Source organism: Xyrauchen texanus, chromosome 8 (assembly GCF_025860055.1).
Source record: "Xyrauchen texanus isolate HMW12.3.18 chromosome 8, RBS_HiC_50CHRs, whole genome shotgun sequence".
In the NCBI taxonomy this organism is placed as follows: Eukaryota; Metazoa; Chordata; class Actinopteri; order Cypriniformes; family Catostomidae; genus Xyrauchen; species Xyrauchen texanus.
This window is the reverse complement of record NC_068283.1, coordinates 23,550,556-23,562,589: the sequence shown is the minus strand read 5'-3', so window position 1 is coordinate 23,562,589 and position 12,034 is coordinate 23,550,556. Positions and strand designations below refer to the sequence as shown.

At 37.1% G+C, this 12,034-nt stretch overlaps 1 protein-coding gene across 1 annotated transcript; it reads left to right on the top strand.

The window, feature by feature from the left end:
* Positions 1-236: 236 nt before the first annotated feature.
* Positions 237-10,607, top strand: LOC127647138 (septin-9-like). The gene is made up of 4 exons (XM_052131204.1): positions 237-382; positions 477-573; positions 7,787-7,838; positions 8,877-10,607. The coding sequence occupies exons 1-4, from the start codon at positions 362-364 to the stop codon at positions 9,007-9,009; spliced, it is 303 nt and encodes a 100-aa protein (XP_051987164.1). The 5' UTR covers positions 237-361; the 3' UTR covers positions 9,010-10,607.
* Positions 10,608-12,034: the final 1,427 nt, after the last annotated feature.

Here is a 12,034-nt window from a genome sequence, read left to right as displayed (position 1 = left end):
GTTCCTCACATTAACTGTGGACATATTCCACAAAGTTTGACAGCTGGAAAGTGTCTGAATACTTTTTGACTTCTGAAAAATATATCTATTGTTTTATCATTTAAAACTTCAGAAAGTGTTTGTGCTGTATATAACAAATTATGAAACTATAGAAATACAATGTGAAGATGTTCATTCCTTTTTACAGTGTGGCTTAAGTATTCAAATACTGTTTGGGGCTATTGTAAATGGTACAAAACTGTATTTTTCCCCCTGCAGAGCTTTATTGTGTCTTCTTTTCGTGTAGGTAAGGGAAGAGCTTCGAGCCAATGGCATAGATGTCTATCCACAGAAAGAGTTTGATGAAGATGCAGAAGACAGAATGATCAATGAGAAAATAAGAGTGAGTTTGCACTACATTTAAAAAATAAAAGCATAATAGACCATAGAACATGGTCAGGCTCATTTCATAATCTCACCATTTCACTTTCTATTAGGAAATGATTCCTTTTGCTGTAGTAGGAAGTGACCAAGAGTATCAGGTCAATGGAAGAAGACTCTTGGGAAGGAAAACAAAATGGGGAACCATTGAAGGTATTGTTTTGAAACATACTTGTCCCTTCTGTAGGTAGTGTGTTGTCATGGGGGAGAGGGATAGAGAGGGAGGGAGGGGGGACAGCACTGCACACAGACAACAGTGTATCTAAAGCGCATAATGTTCGTGTAAGGGGAGCTCATTAACCACAACACCTTAACCTTGTGCGACCCTGCGTCCTCATGCACATACAGGTGCATCGCAATAATTAGAATATTGCGGGGAAAAAAAATTTCTCTTTCAAAAAGTGGAACTTTCATATATTCTATATTCATAACATATAAAGTGAAATATTTCAATATTATTTTTATTTTTTTACGGCTTACAGCTCATGGAAATCAAAGATCCAGTGTCTCAAAATATTAGAATAAAGACTTTGCATGAATTAAAGTGGCAGTGTCGCATTCCTAGTGTCAAGCCAATCCTGAACCAGAGACCACATCAGAAGCGTCTTACCTGGGCTAAGGAGAAAAAAAACTGTCCAAATTCCGCTTTTCAGATGAAAGTAAATTTTGCATTTCATTTGGAACTCAAGGTCCAGGAGTCTGGACAAAGATTGGAGAGTCACAGAAAAGTTGAAGTCCAGTGTGAATTTTCCACAGTCAGAGATGATTTGGGGTGCCATGTCATCGCTGGTGTTGGTCCACTGTGTTTTTTCACCGTAATCATCAAGATCATCAAAAAAGATGAACTTTTCCATGATATTCTAATTTTTTGAGATGCACATGAAGACAAAAAAATGTACACCATATGCCATGCATTTATTTAATTTCATTTAAACTGACTGATCACAGTTCAGTACACTCTGGGCTGTCAATAAAGGATTAAACTTTCAACGCACCTAGTCATGTGACAAAACAACATGACACTGATCACAGCAGAGTTTGTGTTTGGGAGAAATGGTAACCAAAAACAATTTCTGAATTTAATCATAGAAAACAGTTAGGGTCACTACTTTATTTTAATAATGTGAAATGTCAGAATAATAGTATGGAGAATTATTTATTTCAGCTTTTATTTCTTTCATCACCTTTCCTGTGGGTCAGATGTTTACATAAATCTTTTATTTTTTTTTGTATTTGGTAGCATTGTACGGAAGCTCAAAGAGGCCTTGCATTATTATTATTTTTCTGTCTAGTTTTCTCGTGATCTCGACATAACTACGGTTGTTTTCTCGTGATCATGGCTTAATTTTCTCGTGATCTCGGCATAAAAAAAATCGTTTTTGCCTTTTTAATTCTCTCAAAAACGACAATATTTTAATTGACCTACAGGATTTACAATTCAGATATTATTACAAGGTATGAAGGACAATGAGAGAAATGTATTATATGTAAATGTAAAGTTATGTTAATTTGTTACACTTGGTTATAAAATATTCATCTGCCCTATCCAAGAGTCTTCCAAACCAGTCACTTTTCACATAGGCTAAATCAAACATATTAATAAACACCAGGCACAACGTCACAAACAATTAACGCTTTTTCATCAATATAGTAAGACTCTTTCTTCTGCACTCAACAAGAGTCAAGAAGCATGTCTTTCTGTGCTTTTCGCAAAGTACCGTTATTACTGCAATATTCACGCTCTCGAATATTAATCGCAACTGGCTTGACCGCAGTCATTCAGATGTCCCGGTTCCTCAAGATGGCTGGCAATGAAATTGACCAAACGTTCAGGGTCCCTGTATTGTCTACGACAAAGTTGTAGACGTGATCGGTTTCTAAGGTGTCTGACACTAATCTGGAAGTTGTCAATGACTGCGAGACATACAGCTATTTCAGATTGAGTGAGTAGATGATCAAAGTAATGATGTATTCAGTCATCCATTATGCAACATTGTGTTTAGCTGTTGCCTCCAGATAGCCTAATTGAAAACTTTGTTATGTCGAGATCACGAGAAAACTAGACAGAAAAATAATAATAATGCAAGGCCTCTTTGAGCTCCCGTAGCATTGCCTTTTAAATTGTTTAACATTTTGGGTAGCCTTCTGGTGTAACGGAGTCAGGTTTCTAGGCCTCCTTGCTCACACATACTTTCAGTTCTGCCCACAAATTTTCTGTCGGATTGAGGTCAGGGCTTTCTGATGGTCACTCCAATTCCTCGACTTTGTTGTCCTCTTCGGAGGTACGCTTGGGGCCATTGTCCATTTGTGACTGAGCTTTAACTTCCTGTTTGATGTCTTGATGTTGCTTCAATATGTCTTAAATTTTTGTTTCATCAGACCAGAGGACAAAGATCTTTTGTCCCCATGTGCACTTACAAACTGTAAGCTGGCTTTTTTATGGCAGTTTTGGAGCAGTGGCTTCTTCCTTGCTGAGTAACCTTTCATGTTCTGTCGATATAGGACTCGTTTTACAGTGGATATAGATACTTGTCATCCTGTTTCCTCCAGCATCTTCACAAGGTACTTTGCTGTTGTTGTAGGATTGTTCTAGCAATTTTTGCACCTAGATTCATCCCTAAGAGACAGAATGCATCTCCTTCCTGAGTGGTATGATGGCTGCATGGTCGCATGGTGTTTATATTTGTGTACTGCGGTTTGTACAGATGAACGTGGTACCTTCAGGCATTTGGAAATTGCTCCCTAGGATGAACCAGACTTGTGGAGACTTTTTCTGAGTTCTTGGCTGATTTCTTTTGATTTTCCCATGATATAAAGCAAAGAAGCACTGAATTTGAAGGTAGGCCTTAAACACATCCAGAGCTTTCAGCATTTATAGTCGGATCTCATCAATCCCTGGGGTTTTGCAATGCGGAGTTGTTTGACTACCTCAGTGACCTCAACCAGGGAAATTGAATCTGATCCCCCATCAGCCTCCGGCTCTGCCTCTAGCATACCTCCTGGACAACATATCCTGGAAGTCCTCTTTCTTCAATCTGACTGCTTCCCTGACCACCAGTGTCCACCACGGTGTTCAAGGGTTACCGCCCCTTGAGGCACCTAAGACCTTGAGGCCGCAGCTCTCCACGCGGCTTCGGCAATTGAAGCTTTGAACATTTCCCTCTCCGGTTCAATGTCCCCAACCTGTGCAGGGATGCGTGAAAAGCTCAGCCGGAGGTGTGAGTTGAAGATCTCGCTGACAGGGCACTCCTCCAAACGTTCCCAGTTCACCTGCACTACTCGCTTGGCGGCTCCGCCCCTCTCTTCACACGAGTGTCCAAAACGTATGCCCTCAGATCTGACGACACGATTACAAAATCGATCATCTACCTTTGGTCTAGGGTGCTCCGGTACCACGTACACTTCAAACATGGTATTTGTTATAGATAATCCATGACTGGTACAGAAGTCTAACAACAAACATCCACACTAGTTCAGATTGGGGAGGCTATTCCTCCCAATAACGCCAACTGGTAGCGCTCCACCTCCCTCACCAGTTCCGCCCCCCCCAACCCCAATAACCAATAACGCCTCTTCAGGTGTCCCTGTCTTTTCCCACATTTGCGTTGAAGTCACCCAGCATCACTAGGGAGTCCCCTACTGGGGCCCTATTCAGGACTCCATTCAGGGTCTCCAAGAAGGCAGAATACTCCGAACTGCCGTTTGCTGCATATGCACAGACAACAGTCAGAGTTTTCCCCCACAACCCATAGGTGTAGGGAGGCGACCCTCTTGTCCACTGGGGTAAACTCCAACGCAGCGGCGCTCAGCCGGGGACTCGTGAGTTGCCTTTTTTCCCATAGTGTTTTTGAACCATTCTTAGTCTGGCCCCTCACCTGAGGCACACAAACCTCTCCACCCCGATAAGGTGATGGTTCCCGTAGAGGCCTAGTTACTAGTTACAAATGAAAAAGTGAAATGGAAAAATGCACACAGCAGTCGTGCTCTGGTCTCAGGGGGTTAAAACATATCTTCTGAAAATAAAGTTACGGAGTCATTGTGCTGTTGGACGGTTAACTCTGAAAAGCCTGACATATGAAAGAATTGTTAGAAAATACAAGTTTTGACATTACACTGTTTTAGTACCATTAGACAAATTACAAAAAGGAATCGTAAAAAATTCCCCTTTTTTCTCTTATGTATCAAATGTAATACAAAGGTATTAAAGGTACCTTCCTGGGGCCCAGCAATTCATTTTTGTGTAGGACAATTGTTATTTAGGTTTCTCTTAGCCCATACATGCTACAGTGGTACATTTTTGGGGTATTATCAAAGGACACCCTGGGCTTTTCAGAGAGACCACATTTTTGAGAGTATGGCCATGACAACTTCCTCCTTGTGGCCTATAAATATGGATTGAAATGTATGTTCAATTCAGCACATCAAATACAATATGAAAAAAATAAACAATTTCAATAAACAATTTTTAACGTGTATTTTATGCACCAAACAATATATTGACATTTAAAAAAAAAAAAAAAGGGAAATTTGTATTGTTTTCCCTGGGTCTCTTATGATACTTATGGTAAGATGATATCATCATAGCATATAATGTAAAATTATTAGGTAATTTTAACTTGGCAATCTTCATATATGAAAACAAACAGACATATTAGTTCACACTTTAAATAAATCTTATAAAAGTATGTCAGAATTTTCAAAGCTCTGATTTAATTTTTTTTATGTATTTGTGCGTGTGTGGTATGAATGGAATGGTGATTAACAGATATACCTCAAAAGCTTATTGTATCATATTTGATGCATGTAATTTCAGCTGGGTTTTTTCAATAAAATAATATACAAAATTAAACCAAGCACAAGTTGTTTATATTCGGCAAATACTAACTTTAAAATATCGATATAATCAACAATATAATAATTACTGTCACTTTTACTTTATTAAAATAAGCTGTCATTTATCCAAACAAGTCACTTTTCAAGCAAGTCTGCCGTCGTTTTAAATGGATCGATATAAACATTGAAACCACTTTTTTCACAAATAACCACTAGATAGAGCCATAAATATTTGAAACTTACAAACAATACATTCTTTGGCTTGACAGCTTGAACAAAGACTGAAACAGGATCTGTCTTATTTGATACAGCGTCATAGGATTAAAATGCATTTATCATTGAGTGCTTGCAGCTATGGACCTCAGTGTCTTTCTTACAACAAAAAATCTATATATATTTCTGTCTGAAGGGGTATAGACTATTTCAAGGCAGTTTAAGGAAGGGACGTCTTTTTATTCCTTGAACCTTTCCTGCTAGTTATCAAACTCGGACAGCGTTCCAAATACGATAAATCACCATCCAAATGGCACTTTGAAGGGAGAACAGTCATGATAGTCATACTGTAAGATCACTTCAAACAGAATTTCCAATACAATTTTTTTTTAGTTCGGAATGATTCTTAGTTTTGAGCCCCATACCTTTTACCCTTTCAAAGCTATCACAGTGGATGGGAAAGTCTTAGAAGGGAATAGGGCATTAGGATGTTCACTTCTGAATGGAACTCGTTCAAAACAACAGCAGGAGGCGCTTAATTCATAGTGTATGTGCAATATAGTGCCTGTTTGTCCCTTTTTTTTTTTCATCTCTTCTGAGAGTAACATGATTATTGCTACTAACGCTAACTTGATTGTCTTAAAATGGCATTATTAAAATAAGGACCATGTTCTTTGGTGACTGGATGCTCCCTGGGTGCCAGGAACTAATGGTAATTAAATAGTTTAGGTCTCAGAAAAAGCAACTACAAATGGACTTATGAACATCTTCAGTTAAATGAGACGGCTGTATACGTGCAGTATTAAAAACTGTTGCACATGTTTTATCTCTGGTAGGTGAAATTTAAATGTATGCCAATTAATTGTAAGATTGATAGGTCACCCAGACAGCTTCAATGATTTTAAGAGGAGTGTTCCAATATTCCTGAGCTCTCCGCTGAGGAAATAATTGTAAGAATCTAAAGTATAAAACAATTTCATCACCTCTCTGGTGTAGATGCGTTTATTATCAACGACATGACTGGATAAGTCATTTCAGGTAACAGTTTGATGGTATTTGGGGAAAATTTTAACTCAAAGCCTTATTTAAAGGATCTGTTAATGATACTGGAAGTGCTTCTGGAATGCTTGTATTCTAATACATTTATATCAGAGATACTTTTAGTTACTGAGATTACAACCTCAGCGGTTCTTTCATAGGAGAGAGTGTAAATGGTCAACTGACACCTACCAGTTGCAAAATTGTCTGTGTCTATGTCTCTTATAAAAAAAAAGCAATTTTATCCTAGTAAACTCTGCACAGAGATTACTCCAATAGGATTGTTTGAATCTTCAACATGTTGAAGATTAGCGGACAGGTGGTTGATTCATTAAGTAATGAGCTGTTTCCTCACAAAAGCAAGTGTTTTTCTTTTTTTTTTTTTTTTTTTCAACACACTGACCTCCATTAAAATAGAACCGCTTACTGTTTTCTCACCAGTGTACAGCCACAGAATGTATATGGTCTCCCCTATTAGAAGGGCTCTGATTTGCATGATTGAAATAGTCTATAGTCCTGCAGTAAATTAATTTCACATGTTTACACTTAGTTTCAAAGTTTTCAGTGTTTCTCTAAAGTACCCTGCTCCTTTGAGGGGAAAAGTCTCTGCTGTTCTAAAAGGAATATTTGGGGTAACAGCCTAATATTTGCATGTTTATCAGGTGTGAAAATGTTGTGGGCACTGGCCAGTGATCACAAGATGTTTCCGTTTTGTTGCCACAGATGTTTAAATGGCTTCACATCACAGCTCCATATAGCATTAAAAGCTATTTTTGAGAAGTTTAAGACTTGACAGGGTAAAATAAACTTGTAATTACCCTGTAATTTTTTTGAGGAGCTCAACTCTTATTAAATTAATTCTTTGAAGCCCATTTAATTTCCTGCCCTGGATGTTTTGGATGCTTCACAGTGGTTTCTCTTTCTTATTCTTGGAGTTTGACATAATCTATAATTCATAAACACATTTTTCTTGCCCAGGCAGCTGCTTGTTTGTCACACAGAATTTGTCAGGCTGTCAACTTTGTCTCTTAGAAATGCTTTGGCTGAACTTGAATTACTAGAGACCGGGGTGGTAATGTCTTATCCCTACTCCCTCCCTGTGCCTACTTGCAACAGCTCCACCTAATGACTAAGTGTTTTGCCATTAAATAATTATATTCCCCCAACTGGATATAGAGGATATATACTTCCCAGTTATCTGAATATTGCTCTTTGCCTTCTACATTATTTATAACTTGGGCTCTAATGTATCTATATGTCACTTGTGTTTTGGTGTCTTTAGTTGAGAATATTGCCCACTGCGAGTTTGCTTACCTGCGGGATCTCCTCATAAGGTGAGTTGTTTTAGTATTTATCAGTGTTTAAAGATTTTTATTTTAGTCATAATTTTTGTCTTCACTGAAAAGTCAATATTTCATCGTCAGAATATTTTTTTTTATCCATTTTGCTCCGACAATAATGCCATATAATTTCAGTCAACAAAATGTAGTTTATTAATGTATCAATTTATTGAAGGCATTTTTAAAACCTGAGCTTCACTGTCTGTGCAGTTGTAAATTGTAATAATACCTCGTAGAAATACCGGATTCATTTCATTTATAAATTATGAATTTGAGTAAAGTGATTAACCCATTAGTAATGTTTTTTGGCGTTCAGCTCAAGCACCTCAAGTGGGGCAATCCCCAAAATAATGTGACTGGATAATTTCAATCAATGATATTCAACAAGATTTTCCTTCTAAAAAATATTATTAGTGCATTGGTAGTATCTTGCCTTGTTTTTTTTCTCTTCATATTTTGCATGCTTGAATTAAAACCATTTAATCAGATTTTTTTTTTTTTTTTTGTCTCGTCTTTGTAGTCATTAACAAAATCAAAAACACTTTGTGAATAAACTTTTTCAGCAGTATTTTGGTTGATGAGATTAACACTGAACACTAGACCTGAAAATCCAGCCTTTCACAGAGTACAGTATTAATCTCTGGCAAAAATCTAATGTGATTGATGTCTGCTTGCCAATTTTATCTGTGTGAATTATATAAAGGGTTAGGGTCAATTCTAATATTGTGGCTCTAGCTAGGGTTATGGTTAAGTCTGAGATTTAGAGCTGGGGTTCAGTATATTATTATAACTCAGGTTTGTGTTAAGTCTAAAATTGGGTTACAGATTTTGTTGTCAAAGACTAGAGTTAGAATTAAAGCTGGGTATAGGCTTAAGGGTCTAAAATTGTTTGGTGTATTAGAGATGGGGTTAAATGTAACATTAGATCCAATGCTAGGGTTAGAGATAGGATTAAGATTGGAGTTACAGCTATGGTTAGGGTTAAGCCTAAAATCAGAGTTCCCCATTCTAACTATGTAATTGGATCTACAGAACCCACATGCAAAACATTAAAGATATCACCAGCAGCATCCACTACGAGATGTACCGCGTCCGCCGGCTCAATGAGAACAACACTCAGACCAACGGCCTTGGTGAGCACCACCCGGCTTCCCATGAAATCTAGCACCTCCACTAAAACCTCTGGTTGGTCCCTTCTCTCAATTCCCCAACCCTGCATTCACCTTACACTCCGTTCCGCCCCTTCAATCAGCCATGGACTGAAGTGAAGAGGTACATCAAGAGAAGCACATAATGACTTTACCTCCCAGAAACTCCAGCACAGCACCCTTAACACCTTTCACTCCTCTACACTTGTGCCCGAGACCTGGGGGCAAAGAACTCTAGCTCACAAATAACACTCCCTTTGTCTGTTAAAGAGCTTCTCCATATACTACATGTGTTTGACTTAATCTGCTGACGGTTCAAGTGTGTGTTTGCATTGTTTATTTTTTAGGTGGATGTTCTAATTGGTCAAGCTGTGGAAAAGCTCTTTATGTGCAATATAGTGCCTGTTTGTCCCCTTTTTTCTTCTTTTTGTTATCTCTGTTGAGAAATAAAACAAAACAAAATATCTTAAACCAGCCTAAGGTGAATTGCCGGTGTAGCTGCTCTCCCAGCCAAGATCATCTTTAACTGGTTTAGTGTACCAAAGCCCCTCTACAAAACCAGAACAGCTAAAACTAGCATAACATGTTAGGCTGGTTTAAGCTGTTTTTAGCGGGGAGTTTTATAAGCATTATCTCAAACACTGCTTTTTGTGATTAAATATTTATGCTTAATTTTGAGGGAGATCTTTTGAACCCAGACCTCATGTGGGATATTACCTTATTATTTCCATTATGCATTATAAATAATGTTCCATTAGTTCCAGCTGTTCCTTTTAGATGGAGTTGTGTGTGGAGGCTAAAGGTTATCTGGTTTCTCTGCCTATAAAATGAATGCTAGAATGCCAATAGTACTTCAGAGAAACATGATGTGCCATTTTGTCTTGCAGTTGTTTTTTGTTCACATATGAATGAATGAATGAATGATATGTGCAAACATTTACAGGAAAATGGACTCATGGTGCCTTATAAAAATTGCAGTGAGTGGAATTAAAGATAATCCATACTGAATAGTATTTATGTACATGAGATTAATTGAGATTGTGATGATTCTTTACACCCTTGTTTCCCCATGTCCTCACACCAATACGCTCGAATGGACCAATGGCTATGAACGTTATTATTTAAGAATGTGATCTGGCCTATAGTTTGAACAGGAAGGAGAATTGCAATGCCTTTTGAGCTGATGGAAAGTGCTCAACAAAAACATCTGTTTGTATTTGGTTTTACATCTATCACATCCCCTTGTTCTCGTCCACTCATGCTGAATATGTGGAAATTTGCACCATCTAGACCCCTTTGGTCATTTTAAACGTCTTTTGTTTCTCTATGCTCAGAGGAAAAAGCCTACAGTTGAGAATGTGTAATCAGTGCCAATGTGTGCCTGACATTTTAAATATGCCTGCCATGTGTGACGAGGAGCCACTTTTAAGAATGGCAAAATTCAAGGTGCTCATGCTTTGTTGTTGTCTGCAAAACCCTTTATAAATGCTCATTGTTGGGGAAATATCGTTTTGTCCTGTGCTGTATATTCATAGAAAAAAAATTTTTGTTTTGGTATTCAGAGTAACACAAATAACTTTGATATCTTGTCATTTTAAAGAAATAAAGATTTAAATGATCATTTTGACTTCTGTTATTAATTGACTCATAAATACAGTGGGTACAGAACTCTGTTACATTGCAGCCATTTGCTAAAATCATTTAAGTTCATTTTTTTCCCTCATTATTGTACACACAGCACCCCATATTGACAGAAAAACACAGAATTGTTGACATTTTTGCACATTTATTAAAAAAGAAAAACTGAAATATCACATGGTCCTAAGTATACTGAATGTCTAGATGTCGTATTTGCTCAAAGTAAATAGTACTGGTAAGATTTGTTGATTTGACATTGTCCCCATTACCACTCTACTGTATAAAACTAAATATCTGTGACACTTTCCATGTAGGTGTTGAATTAGGTTTTAATAGGCTAAATTAACGTGTTAAGTGAAATTAAGCACTTTTATTAAAGCCATATAATTGACATTCATTTGACATATCGTCACCTTTCTAAAATAATGTCCCAAGTCTTTTTTTTTTTTTTTTGCCTAAATCGTCTCCTCATGATGCTGGCCACCTCTGGTAAAATCGCCTACATCCTCAGTTGAACAGATCATGCGATTCTACACCTGTATTATAATGGCCTATGTCAAGAATGACTTTATTTATTTTTATTTATTCCTCTTATGTTACATAATTGACACACATTGTTATTAGTAGTATGTCAATAGTAATCTATTGTCATAACCTTTTTGAGTGAAATTATTAATAAATATCATATTCAATATTTGGTTCAGTTTTTTGTGTTTTCTGAAAAAATTACTTGGGACATTATTTTAGTAAGGTGACGATATGCCTTCTGGTAGTAGTGATACAAATTATATTATGATTAAAATCATATTCAACTAAGTATTAAACCTGTCAGTTTACATGGTCAAAGATAGCTTTATTGAGGAATTCCTGGAGTGACTGATTAGAAAACTAATTCATGTAAAAATATAGTTAAAAAAGTAGATGGCTGTGTTTTTTTTTATCTTTTTTTTTTTCTCTCCACTTTCTATGCATTCTAGGGTTCATTTTTAGAAACGCACTCTCTTGTACACAGGTGAACCTAAATGTTATTATTTTGAAATCTCTAAAAGGCATCTGACATTGCTTTTTAAAAAAAATGCATAAATTACATACATTTTCAACCGGTACAGTACTAGGCATTGCAGGGCATTTAAACTGAACCTTCATACGTAACCGCTTCCATGATTGAAGTCTTTCATAGAACAAATCACTATTATAAAGCACCTGCTAGGAGTAACAGTACTTGACACGTGTAATAGCTTTTGTCTTTTTATCTGGATATAATTTCTGTCTCTTACTTTACAGAAACTGATGGCTCCTTACTTTGCCCTCACCCTATCTTTTCAATTCTCCCTGCCCAGCCCACAAAACTCTGTTTCCAACATTCCTTCTCTCATACATCCCATGGATACATTGAGACAGTGA